At 40.9% G+C, this 17514-nt stretch overlaps 2 protein-coding genes and 2 non-coding genes across 8 annotated transcripts; all 4 read right to left on the bottom strand.

The window, feature by feature from the left end:
• Positions 1-26: 26 nt before the first annotated feature.
• LOC122972575 (glycine--tRNA ligase) lies at positions 27-8283 on the bottom strand. Of its 5 annotated transcripts, XM_044339776.1 has the most exons (19): positions 6740-7002; positions 6609-6645; positions 6436-6502; positions 5620-5721; positions 5397-5499; positions 5135-5276; positions 4946-5034; positions 3538-3614; positions 3258-3403; positions 3003-3152; positions 2760-2922; positions 2150-2314; positions 1948-2055; positions 1624-1769; positions 1439-1524; positions 1238-1347; positions 1051-1144; positions 758-948; positions 27-664 (listed from the first exon to the last, which is right to left on the bottom strand). In XM_044339776.1, the coding sequence occupies exons 3-19, from the start codon at positions 6478-6480 to the stop codon at positions 551-553; spliced, it is 2031 nt and encodes a 676-aa protein (XP_044195711.1). In that variant the 5' UTR covers positions 6481-6502; positions 6609-6645; positions 6740-7002; the 3' UTR covers positions 27-550. The 5 variants fall into 5 exon arrangements, with proteins under 5 accessions (XP_044195711.1, XP_044195709.1, XP_044195712.1 ...); XM_044339774.1 differs by lacking the exons at positions 6609-6645; positions 6740-7002 and adding an exon at positions 7922-8283; XM_044339777.1 differs by lacking the exons at positions 6609-6645; positions 6740-7002 and adding an exon at positions 7601-7700.
• Positions 8284-8711: 428 nt separating this feature from the next.
• LOC122972574 (glycine--tRNA ligase-like) lies at positions 8712-17406 on the bottom strand. Its single transcript, XM_044339772.1, has 17 exons — positions 17110-17406; positions 16653-16754; positions 15222-15324; positions 14972-15113; positions 14524-14612; positions 13822-13898; positions 13564-13709; positions 13319-13468; positions 13064-13226; positions 12651-12815; positions 12440-12547; positions 12183-12328; positions 11990-12075; positions 11510-11619; positions 10307-10400; positions 10006-10196; positions 8712-9220 (listed from the first exon to the last, which is right to left on the bottom strand). Exons 1-17 carry the CDS (start codon positions 17365-17367, stop codon positions 9095-9097), a joined length of 2256 nt encoding a protein of 751 aa, XP_044195707.1. The 5' UTR covers positions 17368-17406; the 3' UTR covers positions 8712-9094.
• Positions 11680-11814, bottom strand: LOC122973040. The gene has a single exon (XR_006399891.1). It is a non-coding gene; the product is annotated as a small nucleolar RNA SNORA84 (small nucleolar RNA).
• On the bottom strand, positions 14704-14838 carry LOC122973041. The gene has a single exon (XR_006399892.1). It is a non-coding gene; the product is annotated as a small nucleolar RNA SNORA84 (small nucleolar RNA).
• Positions 17407-17514: the final 108 nt, after the last annotated feature.

Raw genomic sequence — 17514 nt, 5'->3', positions numbered from 1 at the left:
CTCCCCAGAAATGTGGGATACAAAGAAAAGGACCAAATGTGGTTTATTTTAAAAAAGTCAGTCAAGACATACAGTATTTAAAAATGTATGAAACACAAGTCTATGTAATATCTATGATGTCTGCTCTCACAGTATCAGTGCAACACATCCACGGGGAGTTGTTAAGAAAGTTGCTCAGGTGATGATAATATGGTTTCAGGTAGGAGGCCACAGAGGACTGCGTTAGCCCTGCAGCATGTTTGTGAGTAATGTTGCTTCAATTTACAGTATATGACACATTAAAATCTCCAGCTGCTGTTGCACAGTTTACATGTATATTATATCTAAACAGATCTACAGATAAAGACACAATCCCTGGAATTAATATATCCTTCATAATTATACATACATGGTATGGTTAGGCCTATGTTTATCCTCCTTAACAAATCCCAATGAAAGATGCAGGTTTTTTCCTGTATGTAAACATATAGAATACTAACATGTTAACTAATAATACAGTGAAATCTTTATTGACAATTTGGTCCGTGTGTGTAGAGGAGTCCCAGTTTGGCTACTCCTTCTTGCTGGACTCTTGTCCTTCAAAGATGGGGTACTTGCTCTCCACCTCAGCCCACGTCAAGCTGCCGTTAGCCAGATCTCGAACCATCCCTGGCAACTCAGTGACCTGCAGTGTAATTTTTTTAATTAGTACAAAAAAAGACAACAGATGTGTACGAGCCTTACATTTTGTTAATTAAAGCAATTATTCGTGTTCTACCTCGGCCCTGATCTGCCTCATTGAGTCACGGTCTCTCAGAGTGGCCGTGTGAGGCGTCTTGTTCACGGTGTCGAAGTCGACAGTGATGCCAAAGGCCACTCCGATCTCATCCGATCTGGCGTAACGCCTCCCGATGGATCCTGAGGAGTCGTCCACCTTGTGAGACACGCTGTTTTTGGTCATCGCCTCAGCTGAAAGGAGAAAGAGGACAAAGAGGAGTTTAGGATTTGAATTGAGTATAAAATCAAATATTCACATAAATATACTGACATCTAAGTTAGCGTCATACTCACATAGTTGCTGGACAAATGGCTTAAACTCCTGGTTTGGGCTCAAAGGAAGGATGGAACATTTGTATGGAGCGACAATGGCAGGAAAACTGAAATACTGGACAAGAAATAAATCATCTTCAATTAAAAGAAACAGTACTACAATCAAAACAAGCACATGATTCTGATTCCTGCTTTGAAACCATCCTACCGTCCTCTGTTCATCCCCCTGCCGGGTGTGGAATGAGTGCTCAAAGATGGAGTACATGATTCTGCCAATGCCAAAGGATGGCTCGATTACATTGGGAACAATCTCCTCCACTGTGGGAAAACAGAGACGGATGTTTTCCCACAAGAACAACAGACTCTTCTACTGTACAGCTCTGACGCCGGGTTCGGTGTCGCCTCTTACCGTGCAAAGTCTTCTGGAACCGCTTCACACTGACCATGTCTTTGGTCAGTCTGAGTGTTTTGCCCTCTGCCTGAAAGCTGAACTCCCTGCAGAAATAAACACAACAGCAACATCACCAAATTAACTTGGCATATAAATACACACAAACATTTCTTCAGTAGTAATCAATGGCAGTCAGAAGTTACCCGTTTTCATTAAGAAGCTTTTCCTGATCACTGATGTAGCATTCATCACAGACAGCCAGATATTCCAAAACCAACTTGGCATCTTTCTTGAATGCTGTGCCTATGGCACCCTTGTTGGGCTCGAACTGGATGACATTTACGACTTTGTGAGAAGAAGTTAAGGAATAAAGCAGAGGGACACAAGTTGTTATAGTCTGTCCAGTGTGGGCACACATACTCAAAACCATGGTAAAAATTAGAATAAAGCATGTAGAACTCTAATCATTTTTAGGATTGAGATAACAATATAGTCGTGTTTGGGGGTCTAAGAGAATAGAAGGATATGGGTTCTTTCAGGGGTTTTTCTGCCACTAGAGGGACCCTGGTGGCTCTGGAGTGACACGAGAGGTCGTAGCAGGAACGGTCGGCACAGCCAACGATCTCGATCCATCCCTGAGGGGAAAAAAAGCAATCATGAGGTGAGAAAGGTGTATGTGTATTTCTAACTGTTGAGTCTATGAGTGAGAATACAAGAGAAAAGATTTACATAGGAAGTTTTGGACTCGGCATCCCAGCAGTCACATGCGTAGTGAGCCATCTCGTTCTCCATGTGCTGACGGAAGCGCACTTTATCTTTGGACAGCCCCACTTTAATTAGATACAAGTAGATTCTTCCAATGAAGTAGCCCAGCACAGAATTGTTGATGACTCCCTGCAGCAGACGCAACAAGGATTAAAAGATCTGACTGACATTGTTATCAATTTTGTTGATGCAATAATTTCCCCTCAATGTAATGTAAAATGTAATAACACATTATCATCATTACAATTTATGCATGTATTTATGTGTTAAGTTAGCAAATCACTTCATTGAGTCCGTCTTATTGGCAAGTAGCTATTCAAAAAGGTCGACTTTTCCAGTGTTTATAAGCAAATGTGTGAATAAAGTGTAGTTGCATGTTGAAGTTCAGCTGTTAAACATTAATTTAATACATTTTTGAAAGATGCATTGATTTTATTTATACAATAAAAATATGCTGACAGGAAAAAAAGACATCAAAATGACAAATTTATGATCTAGCAGCTAATTCTTGACCATCAGTAAGCATGTCAACATCAGACCAAGCATGATTCTAAATTAATGAACTTTTTCCCACCTGCTCCACAGCATCTCCCAGCCTCATGATCTTTGCAGACTGGCCGCTGGTCTGAGCCTTCGAGGAGAACAACAAGATCTCCAGGTCGGCCACATTGTGGAATTTAGGATGGACCTTGTCGTTTGGATCCACGAAGTGCTCAATCTCAGCCATGGTGAACTCCCTGCAAGCAGGAGAAGTTTAGATCTCAGTGTATGTTCATTATAATTTACGTATGATTCATTTTAAGGATTTTCATACTACCTCACACGAATGAGTCCAGAGCGAGGAGAGATCTCATTCCTGAAAGAGTTTCCAATCTGAGCAGCACCAAAGGGAAGTTTTCCCTGGTTGAACTCCAGTAAACGCTTGAAGTTGAGGAACATTCCCTGAGCTGTTTCAGGCCTCAGATAGCTGCAAAGTGGCAATAAATTGACAAAATTTAATAAAGAAAATTTTAATCACATAAGATACTTGTATCAGCAGTGTGCATAGATGTTGCATCCTGTTGATTTGTACCCGGGGGTGTTGCCTCCTGGCCCGATAGATGTCTGAAACATCAGGTTGAAGGAGATGGGAGGTGTGAGGTCATTCCCTGTGGAGGGAGACTTGACGTTGTATTTCACAAACAGATCAGCCAACTCCTGCTGAGTGTAGTTGTCCATCTGAAACAGAGTGAGAGCAGCAGTGAGTTAAAGTTATTCCCCTCTGGCCAGCAGATGTCAGTATTTTCATCAACATCTGCTTTGAAAGAGAGCATGAGAGTGTGTTGCAGAGCATGTGTCTTTGGAGCACACACCTGAGTGATTACATCCTCCATCTCGGTCACTTTCTCCGCTGAACATTTCTCATCGGACATCAGGTTTTTCAAGTGGGCTGTGAGGGAACAAACATTTCATTTAGAAGCTGTTACTATGAGTCCATTGAACATTAGCTTTAAAAGAAATCGCAGGCGTTTGTTTTGCATCAAGTGTGCTATGAACACACGTTTTTAATCTCTGAAGACATAATCATTACATTTTTTTTCTGTGCAGCAGCTTGGACATAGATAACCTCTTGTAAGCAAAAAATTAAAACATTTTATCATAGTTTTTAGCATTATATACACAATAACCTTTAATAAATATTTTCATTTTTTGCAAGAAACAAGCTTCCTGTTATCTTTATGTTAAGTCCTTTAAGAAATGCCTGAAAAACCAGTCGCCTTTGACACTCGAACTCCAGCCCCACCCCTGCCTACCTCTAGCTACAACCCCCCTGAGGATACTATATAGTCCAGTAAGGCAGGTAAAAACCTGTCCTTACAGATTCTCTGTTAAAACCTGCGCTGCACAAAACGACCCAGAAAATGGAAATATTAGTAAATGCAGTTGCAGATTGTTGTGATGTAATATTTTGAGATTCTGACATTCAAATCTAAAACATGCACGTTGCATGTGAGTGTAATTTGGACATTCACAGCTCATTTGTCTCTCTATGGGTGAAATCTGACACCGTGTAGCAAGAACCTGTCTCGGATGTTATTCCTCAATTGAATGGGTGTTATCAGTGGTTATCAGCCTCATAGACATGGGTTAGAAGTGGCCTGCTACACCTACTAGTAGAAGCATATCAACCCACTGGAATAGGACTGTGGCACCTACCAGTGGGTAACATGCTGCTACGTTAGGTTACACAAAATAATGATGTTTTATGTTTAAGGTCTGGTTAGGTTTAGGCACAAAACCATTTGGTTAGGGTTAGGAAATGACAATGGTTGCTGTTAAAATGATCATTTGAAATGTGGTTAAACTTGGCAACTGTTGGTTATGAATGCAGTAAAATGAGGTAAAAGTGTCAGGTTAAACATCGGAGGTCTCCAACTGTCGTCAGTGCAACTTGTAGATTGCATCAGTCAACTAGCCATCTTTTATTGACGTCATCTGAACTGAGTCACTTTCCCGGGTCATAATTACTTCCGTTGCTAGACGGCATCTGTAACTCAAAGGTGACCTCCACCTTACCAATGGATGATAACGCCCCTCTGAAATTTCTATAGGTGCAGTAGGCTCCTTCTTATCTATATCTATATGAAGCTGATAACCACTGACAATGCCCGTTCAGTTGAGTGATAAGGTTCAAAGCGGGAGAAAGCTCAGGGGACGACTGGGCATGGTGGAGCTTATTTTAATCCTCTAAATGACTTAATGATGGTGAAAGTAAGTCACCTTTGAGGAGGTGATCGGCACGGTAGCATTCTCCCGTCTTGGCATCTTTCACCATGTAATCAGCAAATTTATCCACATGACCTGACGTCCTGGGAAGAAGGAACAGATTATTTTCTCACTTAAATCCACATTTTCTCAGTCAGGAGTTCACCTGTGTTTGAATACAATATGCTTTAAAGGGGCACCTACTTGAGGACAGGCTCGGGGGTCAGCATGGTGCAGTCAATCTCCAGGATCTGCTCCTCCTGGATGAAGTGCTGCCTCCACACCTGCAGGATGTTGTTTTTCAGGGCGCAGCCCACGGGGCCGAAGTCATATAGGCCGCTCACCCCTGATACACAAAGTGAAACCGATCAGTGGTATATTTTATGGTTTCAGTTCCTGGAACTGTGCATACACTGGGTTTGGTTCTCCTTTCTATTGTGACAATCATTATGGGTTTTTTTTTTACCTCCATATATGGCAAAAGCCTGATCATAGAAGAATCTCCTCTTTAAGGTATCCTCCAGCTTCGCTCTGTCCACTGTGTCATCTTTAGGCTGCAAGGCCAGCTCCTACAAGTGAGAGTGCATGATTGATTGTTCCATTATTCTTTGAATTAAATTCTTCTTTCTGAAGTAAATATTCTGATAGGAAATCAGGAAACGATAAACCAGCAGTTGTGAGAGTCTGACCTTTGCTTCAAGAATCTTCTTCCTGGCTTTCAGCTCTGCGACAGCTTTGCTCAGCTCCGGCTCTGAGGCGCCCTGTTCTTTCAATTGATACACCAAGTCACCCTGCAGAAAAATTACATGCTTTACCTTCTTTTCACACACAACCTCAGACAACAACCTAGTTTTACCATGTAATCGTTCTATAGTTGCATTTATTCTTTCTGTCATTAAAGTACAATTTAAAAAAAAAAAAAAAAATTATTTCAAACATGCACACACAAAACCTGTAAATTCATGAAAGTGAATATTGTTATAAGACGGCAACTGTAGTTTGTACATGCTGAGATTTGATGGTTTTGGCGGGATATGACCTGCTGGTGTGAATTGATGAATTCTTAAGATTAACTAGAGAGAGAATAATAAATTGAGCACAGAGCAGTTTTAAACTTACATAAAGTGCCAAAAATCCACTTTGCCATTGAAGTGACAAATGGACCAATTTGCGTACATTATGTACCTTGGGTCAAATAGTAGCCTCCAATTCTAGTTTCACTTTGCACCATGTGGCTGGGCCAGATTGATGATTTCTTGTCAATTTATATGTATTATATACATATATATATAAAGAAAAATCCTACATGTGAACCCACACACATAAATCTATTTTTAACACATCTACATTTTAAAAGTAGATTAACATTTCTTTAGATCAACATTTAACAGCTCTTTTCATTTAGACTATGACAAAAAAAAAATTACGCTTAACACCATAAACTGGACAAGCTTGTGTGTGTCCACCTTTTCTATGCAGGTGTGTAACCTGGTAGAGTAACTCACCTGCTTCCTCACAGCCTCCCTCAAAGGTGCCAGCACTTCTTCCATCTTGACACGTAAAAACAGCTCCCTGCACAACAAACCAACTTGCAACCAACTGCTCTGGACCAAACTGTTTTCACTTTTTCTTCAAGCTTCTCTTCAAATTGAGGGAAAAGAAAGGGGGAGGTGCCTACTTGCTTCTGTAGGCTAAAGTCCTGTAAGTTGTGTGGTCTGAAACAAGGGCTCTCTGTTGCATCATCCAGGAAGCTCAGTAAAAACTACACACATTCTGCCATAATGATAAAAATGAACAAATACCAAATACCTTTCCAACCTGGAGAGTAAAGATGAACTCCACAGTGACCTGGGCATGGGAAAATTAACCTGCTGGGAGCCTCCTGGGCTACTTCAAGCTGTTTTGCATTTTCCACACTACACAGTGTGTTCACACTACATACAGGAGCATTATTAGATTAAACATTTCCATTCCATTTAGGAGGAAATTACACCATGTTTGCACAATGTTAACAATATATTTTTTAAGTAATAAAATTAGATTTTGGCATATGCCCTTATGATTTCAGTTGATAATGGTGATAACAGTGGTTTGTGACTGTTTAGCATTCAGTTGTACACCTACAGATGCACTGATTTGATTCAGTGGCCTGCTGCATGTTACTTAGCCTGTCTTCTCACTTTGTAACAAAACTAGGTCAAAACCTTGTGTATGGCTGTACCATGTATGGTCAATATGCGAAATTGTGGCCAGTTTGTTACAAGGATAGTCAGTGGTAGTGTCTATAATGTGAATTCCTGAATATTAAATGTTCATCTGCAATTTTCTGTAGTGGTCCCAGTAATATCTGTTGTTAAAATGTACTTAAGTACCATATCACACATGGTTAAGCAACGTTTTAGTAAAAAAAAAAAAAAAAAAGTTATAAATCAATGCAAGAACAATACTTTCCACTCATATATTGGGATGTTTGATGTTAAAGAGAACTCATTATAACTATTCTAATTATGTTGATGCCCTCTGCTCTTTCATCTATTTCTATCTGCAGATGTCTGTAAACATATGGTCTCATCCATGTTTACGTATGATTAGCATGCTAGGCTAACAGTCCATCAGCTGTGGCTTTATATCCGGGCCATGACGTCTTTCACACAAACACAGTAAACACACCTGTCACCTGCCCAGCACGATGCTTTTAAACAGGACACACCGCAGCTACACCTTATTTTTATACAGTCTATGGGCTACACACAGCACGGCACGGCTATGCTTCTGATGCTAGCCATGCTAACTAGCTTCTAGCCGCTGTGCAGGCTGGTAAAATGGATCTGTAGAGTCTCTTTGTATCTGTGGGTTGGTGTTCTTCTCAGTGTTGGAGCCTCCGTATGAGACACCTAAGTTGGTAAGTGTGTGTTTTTAAAACTTATTTCGGGGCTGTGTTCAGGGCTCCACTGTAAACGACCACTGAGGACGTGATTGAAACGTACATACCGGTTCATTGAATTGAAGGAGCAACAATCAATGGGAAAACTCCAACACTGGGCCGGCCGACCAATGGTGTACCTTCATCACTCAGAGAGTCAATCCAGTCTAGCCAATGATATCAGTCATTAGACTTCCTGGCTACAACATAGACTGTATATAAATTATTACCCTATTTATATACAGCCTATGAGCTACATTGAATTAGATCTTTTGTCTATTTATAATGTTTGAGATTTTAAGAACTACTGACTGCAAAAAAAAAAAAACTATCATACTGGATGTTTCCCACACCAGCAACAATCAAAATGTTCTCTTCCTCATCCATACACACACCCTCTCTTGTATTATTACAGCCGTGTGAAGGTTTAGTGTCTTGCTGAAGTGCCAGGGGATTCCCATCAGGCCTTCCCATTATTGATGAACCATTTGGCACCAGCTAGTGGCCAAAATTAACAATCACCATGACAGAGCTGCAGCTATAATGAGATGCAGACAGGTTTACCAAGTTACACATAGTTACGCATAGATTTCTTAAATTTATCTCAATTAACAGGTGAAAAATCTACTAAAATTATTAAATTTTTTAACCCTTTCATGACATATTTCAAAACCCTTAATTCTCTCCATTTTTTGCTGGTGTCAGTTGTTGATTTTTGAGCTCATACGGAGACTACTGGTTCTATATTCTAGCTGATTAAGTTATGTGATACTCTCATTTTAGTGATGACCACTGTAACAGAGATCACAGGCTCACTCTGAAGCTTTAAAAACATCATAAAAAAACATTACAGTTATATGCAGTGTCCAGTAAGTGCTGGCTGTTTTTATTGAAATTGTTAAATATCTCAATCCAATCTGCCTGAAAAGCGGAATGGTGGAAGCCTCCTTCCACTGAAGACTCAACAACCTGATTACATTTTTCTCCCTTTTAAAACACATTGGCATGGTCATAACATGGATGAAGTGTTGCTCAAAGAAACAAGAGTCCTGTGCAAGCTTTCCTCAACTGTTAGATATGATGAATACATGACATTTTAAGTGATTGCAGTGGTGAAGAACACAAGGAGGGCTCAGTGCACCACTAGAGCTTATCACAATTACAGTTGCAATATTCTTCCTGGTGATGCATACGCAACAAGTCTGTGGATTTTCATGGAGTAACAGGCAGACGAGCGAGATTTACTCTTCAACTGTGTCCTTCTTGCTGGTTTCCTGTCCTTCAAAGATGGGGTACTTGCTCTCCACTTCCGCCCAGGTCATTGTGCCGTTGGCCAAATCCCGAACAATAACAGGCAACTCACTGACCTATGGAGAGAAAAGATTGTTTAATTGATCATGTTAAATTGTGCAATTACAATTGAAATGCTGTCGTGTTTAATTCTTGTTTTGAAGTAATGTATGTGTTCATTTTTTAACAGGATAATCATCCAATCGCGTGAAAAAATGGGTATTAAATACAAATAAGGTTTTCAAAGCTCTGATGTCAACACCTGTGACAGCAGCAGCACATACAATCACTGTAGTTACATGCAAAAAACAGGAAAATAGACTTCAAGCATAATACGACGCATTGCGTCACATTTACGCACATATAGGATGAGTGAAACACCAGTCGTTACTTCGCCTGTGTCTAGAAAATATGTCAGTAAGCCAAGTTATAGAAAATAGGTGCAGTATCGTTTGGCAAAAAAGTTTAACCTGGTTTAAGTTCTGCTGTAACGCCATGCTTACTGTCACCCAGCAGCACACATCAGCGGTTGAGTACTTTGTAACGCGAACAAATTTCATTGTCACCAGTAAGGCACCAATTTAAAGAGAGCATATCGTCTATTTTGTATCACAATGCCATTGCTTTGGTTTTGCATTTGCTGGGAAACAAGAAATTAATGTAAGTCTACAGCTGTTGGATCACCATGACGATAGATTTTTACTGCTTATGTTGGAGTTTATTTATACCATCCTCTACAGCTGCAAGAGCAATTATGCAAAATGAAACTACATAGTGAAATGCTAGAAGGGAGAAAGCCACTCGGGGAATCGTAACTTGAACCTTATGTGGGGGAAAAAAGACAAGGGAAGTTGTGCTGTACCTCGGCCCTGATCTGCCTCATTGAGTCACGGTCTCTCAGAGTGGCCGTGTGAGGCGTCTTGTTCACTGTGTCGAAGTCGATGGTGATGCCAAAGGCCACCCCGATCTCATCTGTCCTGGCGTAGCGCCTCCCGATGGATCCTGACGAGTCGTCCACCTTGTGAGACACGCCGTTTTTGGTCATCGCCTCAGCTGAAAAGGAGAAAGACACAGTGTTCGTCAAAACAGCACAAGCATTGCGTTTCTCATTTTCAGACAAAAATAGGACATACAGTATAGGTTATCATTATGTGGGCACTTACATAATTCCCTCACGAAGGGCACAAATTCCTGGTTTTGACTCAGAGGCAGGACGGAGCATTTGTATGGAGCTACAGTCGCAGGGAAGCTAAAGTACTGCAAGGAAAAAACAGAAACACTCATTACAGAGAAGCAGCAAACTTAAATCACTGAAATATGTATGGAGTAAGCAGCCAGTAATACAGGCAAACTGTCTGCAGGCATTTTGCTGATACTTTCAAATAATGACATAATTTTGTTTGTGTTAAAGGGAAACTTCATATTCTTTCAACCTGGACTCTATTTTCTCTCTTTGTTAGTTGTTGGTTAGACACAACAACAAACAGCCTGGATCAAGCAAAAGGTAAAGGGAAACGTTTTATTTCTCTGTATGGTCCTTTCCATAAACGCTGTCAGACACTTATAACAATCTGAGCCTGTCAGTGGCAAAAACCAGCACTTTTAGTGGACGTTGATGATGGGGTGCTATTGACCCGGTGGGGCGTGTGTTTCGTGGTTGCCGGCTGAAGCGCTCTCACTCAATACATGACCAATTTCAAAAATTGTTGTCCCAATGATTCACTTGCACAGAAAGCGATGGTAAAGTAGGGCACAGGTTGAAAAATCCTAAAGTTTCCCCTTTAATCTTTTGCTGCTGTAACACACTGTGTAATCTGAGTCATTGAAGATTATGTGCCAGTTGTGAGCTACTTCAATTTCAGCACAAATACTATTATGGTTACCAGCCACAAATAGGTTTTGTTATCATGAAGCCAAATCGTACACACAAAGCACACATCATACTCAAACTCTAAAATGTCTGTACTCAAGGACATCTCAAAGTTGAACCCGCTAGCTGGGCTATGAATCAAACACTGAGATAATGAGGATTTAAATGCATTCTGCTTGATAGTAAAAAGCGTTCATATTGCTGTTATGAGGGAAACAAACCCTTAAACAGCTCTTATCACTAATTGCTTGAAAATGATAAAATCGTTAAATTATGTTTAGTGGCGCGGTAATTATTAGCAGCTCGGTGGGGCATTTACTGGGAAACAGCTGCGGACCGGAGCCAATCAGAGCAGAGTTAATAGTAAGAACATAAATAGATAGTAAATGAACAGTAAGAATGTAGGAGCACAACTACGCTCAAACTTAAAGCAAATTTTTGCAGAGTTATGATCTAAATCTGTGTATTATATCACATCTTCCGAAAATCAACTCACCGTTCTTTGTTCATCACCTTCTCTGACATGGAATGTGTGCTCAAAGATGGTGTACATGATCCTACCAATGCCAAAGGAGGGCTCGATTACGTTTGGAACAACTTCCTCCACTGTGGACGACAAACACAGACAGGTGAGCTGTAGCTCTCAGTATCCCAACACAACAACAACAATGTATCTGCAACCGGGCTATGGAAGGCTGCTATAGTGACAGCTTCCATGCATAAAATCGCAGAATCAATGTGCGCCTGTCAATCAAAACCCACAGTTCAGCACTTTGGGGCTGACTTTGGGAACCACCAGGCGCTCTCTACTAACATTGCTCTCAATTAAATATAGATAAACATAACTACAACATGTGTAACACCTGTAGAAGACATGTAATGACTTTTGATTTAATTCTAACTGTGATAAAACAATGCAGCTCTCAGTATCCCAACACGATCTTCATCATCACATCCTCTCGTGAGTGAATCTCACCGTGCAGAGTCTTCTGGAATCGCTTCACGCTGACCATGTCCTTTGTGAGTTTGAACGTCTTTCCTTCTGTCTCAACGGTGAACTCTCTGTGGAGTAAAAATAAAAAGATACTGACTGTGCTGGAAATGACGAAGCCCCAACCTTTCAGCAGGTGTCCAAACTGCTCTGCATGACTCCCATTAACAGCACTCACCCAGCCTCATTAAGCAGCTTCTCCTGTTCTGTAATGAAGCATTCATCACACACAGACAGATACTCCATGACTATCTTAGCATCCTTCTTATACGCCTTCCCAATGGCTCCTTTGTTGGGCTCAAACTGGACGACATTCACAACTTTGTGTGAAGAAATTAAGGATTAAAACTGATGGGTGTGTGATTACACATCGTTTTTTTTTTTTTGGTGTTTGATGGATCAAAGGATTCTGCAGCTACTACAGTTTAAGGATATGGGTTCTTTTAGAGGCTTCTCAGCAACCAGAGGGACCTTTGTGGCTCGTGCATGGCATTTCAGATCAAAGCAAGACCGGTCAGCACACCCCACAATTTCGATCCAGCCCTGCAAGGGACAAACACTACATTAAGCAAACAGTACTGTATGTAGCCTAACTGACATGGCGACGCATTTGCAAAACATGAAGAAACACTGCAGTAGAACATACATAGGAAGTTTTGGTTTCAGCATCCCAGCAGTCACAGGCGTAGTGGGCCATCTCGTTGTCCATGTGCTGACGGAAACGCAGCTTGTCTTTGGCTATACCGACTTTAGTAAGGTAGAGGTAGATCCTCCCGATAAAATATCCCAGGACGGAGTTATTGATCACTCCCTAAATGAGAAGAAACAAGTAAGAAATGAGTTTCAGAGTTACATTCTTTATTTACAAAGAACGATTGTGGAGATCACATTTACTCAGGTTAACAATTGATGTTATTTTTACAAGGCTTCAGTCATGTAATGTGCATTTGTAATACAAGATTTTAACAATATAACCCAGTCCTACATAATCCAAAATTAAAGGATGTTTTTGTATGCTCTGAAAAATAAACAATAATAAGTCAAACAAATAATTCCTACCTGCTCAACAGCATCACCCAGCCTCATGATCCGTGCAGACTGGCCACTGGTCTGGGCTTTAGAAGAGTATAACATGATATCCACGTCGGCTACACTGGAGAATTTAGGGTGGACCTTCTCATTTGGGTCCACAAAGTGCTCGATCTCAGCCATGGTGAACTCTCTGCGGGGAAATGTGGTGCAGTTAAATACCTGTTTAAGCAGAGATACATAATGCTTGGAAAATAATAATAGGTAACCCAGAGGATCTCTCACCTAACGCGAATGAGTCCAGAGCGAGGAGAGATTTCATTCCTGAAGGAGTTTCCTATCTGAGCAGCAGCGAAGGGAAGTTTTCCCTGGTTAAACTCCAATAGACGCTTAAAGTTGAGGAAGATTCCCTGAGCGGTTTCAGGCCTCAGATAGCTGCAAATTTAAGATGGATTTAATCAATTACCCAACAATTACACAACTTTGACAGCATGGAGGAAAACGTGAACACAACGTTATTGAGTTTTTACCCTGGCATATTCCCCCCTGGTCCAATGGACGTCTGAAACATCAGGTTGAAGGAGATGGGTGCTGTGAGGTCATTTCCCGTGGTGGGTGACTTGACATTGTATTTCACAAAGAGATCGGTCAGTTCTTGCTGGGTGAAGTTGTCCATCTGAAAATAATATTACAAACAAAAAAAACAACAACATTTAGAGGCTTTTTTTTCAGAAACAGCTTTTCCACATAATCCCTCCAAAGAGCATTTACTGTCAATCAGCACTGACCTGAGTGATGACTTCCTCCATCTCAGCTTTCTTCTCTGCTGTACACTTCTTATCAGACATCAACTTCTGGAGATGAGCTATAAGACACAGAAACATGAAAAGAATCCTTTTACAAACTGTTGTGATAATACTTGACAGACAGCACAGTAATCATGTCACATTGATTGTATTCTACCTGCAGGGGGAACTTTAGACAAAATACATGTTGTTTTTGACCAGATCTGTGCTGTCAAAAAGCCTTTGGATATATCTCAGATCATACTTAACATTACTTGACATATTTCAGCTATTGCGTAACACTTTCATGTTTCGTTATGTCATTTCTTTTTGGCATTCTGGGCTCATTACTCTGTAAGTCTTGCAGGGAATGACATCTTCTCCTGACATTTTTCTGCCAGCTTTTGGCACAGCTCCAGCCTCTGACCCAAGCAGCTTGTATTGCTATGAAAGCCCTGTGTGATTTCTGCTGGTCCGGCCACTTCCATTCTCCCTCAGGCACAACAGTGATACTTCAAGCTTAGCCAAACAGCAGCAGCCACTGACAACACAAGTCTGGACTGTGTCCATCCATCCCTCTCTCTCTCTGCAGAAACCCATGAATGATACAGATGAAAAACTCACAAAAACCTTTGTTTAGGATAACTAATCTTTAGTTTACTCAGCAGGGGAAGCAAAGTCTCCAAGACAAACAAGCCGATGTACCTTTGAGGAGGTGGTCCGCCCTGAAGCATTCGCCGTTCTTGACGTCTTTCACCATGTAGTCAGCAAATTTTTCCACATGTCCTGACGTCCTGATTAAAAATAAGGAAACAATACATCAAATTTGTCAAGTTTTCTTAAAGGAAAAAGTTATAAATATTTAATTCCATCCACACAAAACAACAATGTATCTGCAACCGGGCTATGGAAGGCTGCTATAGTGACAGCTCCCATGCATAAAATCGCAGAATCAATGTGCGCCTGTCAATCAAAACCCACAGTTCAGCACTTTGGGGCTGACTTTGGGAACCACCAGGCGCTCTCTACTGACATTGCTCTTAATTAAGTATAGATAAACATAACTACAACCTGTGTAACACCTGTAGAAGACATGTAACGACATTTATATCATGACTGACACAGCTGGAAAAAAAAGCATCAGTGCACCTACTTGAGGACAGGCTCGGGGGTCAGCATGGTGCAGTCAATCTCCAGGATCTGCTCCTCCTGGATGAAGTGCTGCCTCCAGGCCTGCAGGATGTTATTCTTCAGGGCACAGCCCACAGGGCCGAAGTCATACAGGCCGCTCACCCCTGAGGAGCATTACTGCATGGTAACAGAGTGCTTAAAGACTATGTGTACGGTGGTTTATTCACTAACCGAAAAACCTTAATTCCCCTTATTTATGATCTTAATCTCACCTCCATAGATGGCAAAGGCCTGGTCGTAGAAGAATCGCCTCTTCAGGGTATCCTCCATCTTAGTTCTGTCAACGATGTCATCTTTGGGTTGTAGTGACAGCTCCTGCGATGAGAATTATATTTAAGACATTTTAATACTGCTATCAAGGTACAATGTAGCTCTATTGAAGAAGGCACGGAGGTCCATTTAAGGATCAATTTTGAAATTACTTCCAACTTTGCAAAATAATACATTTGTAGCGTCTAAATTGAACAAATCCCCCGATGATGTTCACACCAACATCTTCTGCCAGAACCCACCTCTCAGCCTGCTTGTCAACATAGCGGTTTGATAGAAGTGATCCAAAGCAGGGCACAGTCCCCAAATTAAAATCGATGATACATAAATATCAGGGACTCTCAAGGAAATTAAATAGCAGAGGTTGTAAGAGATACTCAAATATATCAGTCTTTCTGTGTGCAATAACACCTCTGCTCTTTTTGTTTAAATGTTTTATACTGTTAAAGTGCATATTTTCTATGAGGATAACAGATGTGGTCTGATATAAAACATTGAGAAACCAGGGCTGCAACTGATTATTATTTCAGTTTACTTCATCGATTAGTTGTTTGGTCAATAAATTGTCAGACAACAGAATGTATATAACAATTCCCTAAAGCCCAGTGTAACATCTTCAAACTGGTCATTTTGTCTGACAATAAATCCAAAACCCAAAGATATTCAGTTTATTATCACATAAGCAGTAAATCCTCACTAATGAGAAGCCAGAACTAGGCAGTGTTTGGGATTTTTGCTCGACTTGACTCACTGCTCAATTAGTTAATTTTAATAGTTGATATTGTAATGTGATACAATATTGTTCATATTATGTATAATATGTCTTTGTCTGTCCTGCACTGTGTAGATGTATATAGATTTAATTTTTAATTGTTAACTGTACATATATATTGTTAATAAACATATAGTTTATTTACACTCAGATTGATATTTATATCTAGATTGGTATTCATATTTATATTGCTTTTGTGCACATAGTTTTTATCATGTCAGTATGCAAACACATAGTCCACCCACACTACACAGACATGTAAATTACTGTCTCTGTGTTACACTGTTATGTTTGTGTTTACATTCATTGTTTAATGTTCATGTTTATGTTTATTGCTTTTTCTGTTGACATCTGGACCTCATTGTACTTGCTACTTGGTAAATAAATCTGATTCTGATCGTATAATCTACCAATTATTTCAGCTCATTGGAAACCCAGAATAACTGCAGAGCAGCCTGGTCTACGTGTCACAGTTGAGAAAAGCTTCTGTTCTTGTTTGTGTTACATAAAAGGCTTGGCAGGGCATTTAAAAACAGATTTAATGACTGAATTCAGCCTCAGTTATTTGGACTTAACATTAACTAAGAATACATTGACTCACCTTGGCCTCCAGAGTTCTCTTCCTTGCTTTCAGTTCAGCCACAGCCTTTGTGACATCCACATCAGGAGCGCCATCCTGTTTCATTTGGCGCACCAGGTCCCCCTAAATCAGAGAGAAAAGCCATGAGCCGGCTACAACGACTAAATCTGGGCATGTTTACTAAGCAATCAGCTGATGATTGTTGGATTGTTTATCAGTAGCAGCATTAACTTGGCTTCTTCTCTTTAACCCCACCCTGATCGCAGACGTCTGCAGCAGTAGCAGCGGCACACTGAAACGTGGCAAAGCGTTAGCAGCTAACTTATAGCTCGTCATTCATTGACAGCTTCATTAGCAGCCGGTTAGCTTGGCAAGCTACACCCATTGTTACGGTGTGTGAGGCCATAAAATTATATCTAATCCTAAACACACAGATTAAAGTCGTATCAAGTGAGATTGTGAGATAATTCAGCGCTACCTGTTCTTTGACTGCAAGCCTCAAAGGGGCGAGAATCTCCTCAATGTTGCCGTCCATGGTTTGTCCTTCCGCCGTCAGCTGCAGCCACAGACTTTTCTTCTTGTTCTTCCTGCACAAGCAGACCGATGTTGAAAACGGTCTGGGTCGGGGCGGGGAGCGGAGCGACTGCCGAACAAACCGGACCGTGGACACCGGACAGAGGGAGGAAACGTCAGCGCTGGTCCTCAGCAGTGCCGATGCTGCGCTACGAAGAAGCATGGACCGCCGTAATGTGAGGAGAGGAGAATGATGAAATCTCTGGAAATAAGTAAACGCAGCTGACGCTCCGGGAAGACACTTTCGCTACGCGCATGTGTCGGCAGATTCGTCAAACATGGTAACCTAAGCTAAAAATAAAAATTAAAA

Source organism: Thunnus albacares, chromosome 21, assembly GCF_914725855.1.
Source record: "Thunnus albacares chromosome 21, fThuAlb1.1, whole genome shotgun sequence".
Classification (NCBI taxonomy): Eukaryota; Metazoa; Chordata; class Actinopteri; order Scombriformes; family Scombridae; genus Thunnus; species Thunnus albacares.
The sequence above is the reverse complement of the archived record's forward strand: the minus strand, read 5'-3'. Positions and strand labels throughout refer to the sequence as shown.

Bases quoted from the DNA above. Each gene is read 5' to 3' on its own strand.
- LOC122972575 (XM_044339773.1), bottom strand. From the start codon at position 6,673: ATGATGCAACAGAGAGCCCTTGTTTCAGACCACACAACTTACAGGACT. The intron at 5,277-5,396 runs GTAAAAAAAAAA...TTTGTGTATCAG, and splicing joins GGCTTTTGCCATATATGGAG to GGGTGAGCGGCCTATATGAC. The intron at 1,770-1,947 runs ATATCCTTCTAT...ACTTCTTCTCAC, and splicing joins AAAAACCCCTGAAAGAACCC to AAAGTCGTAAATGTCATCCA.
- LOC122972574 (XM_044339772.1), bottom strand. From the start codon at position 17,367: ATGCTTCTTCGTAGCGCAGCATCGGCACTGCTGAGGACCAGCGCTGAC. The intron at 16,755-17,109 runs GTAGCGCTGAAT...TCTCTGATTTAG, and splicing joins GGCTTGCAGTCAAAGAACAG to GGGGACCTGGTGCGCCAAAT. The intron at 15,325-16,652 runs GTGAGTCAATGT...TTCTCATCGCAG, and splicing joins AGAGAACTCTGGAGGCCAAG to GAGCTGTCACTACAACCCAA.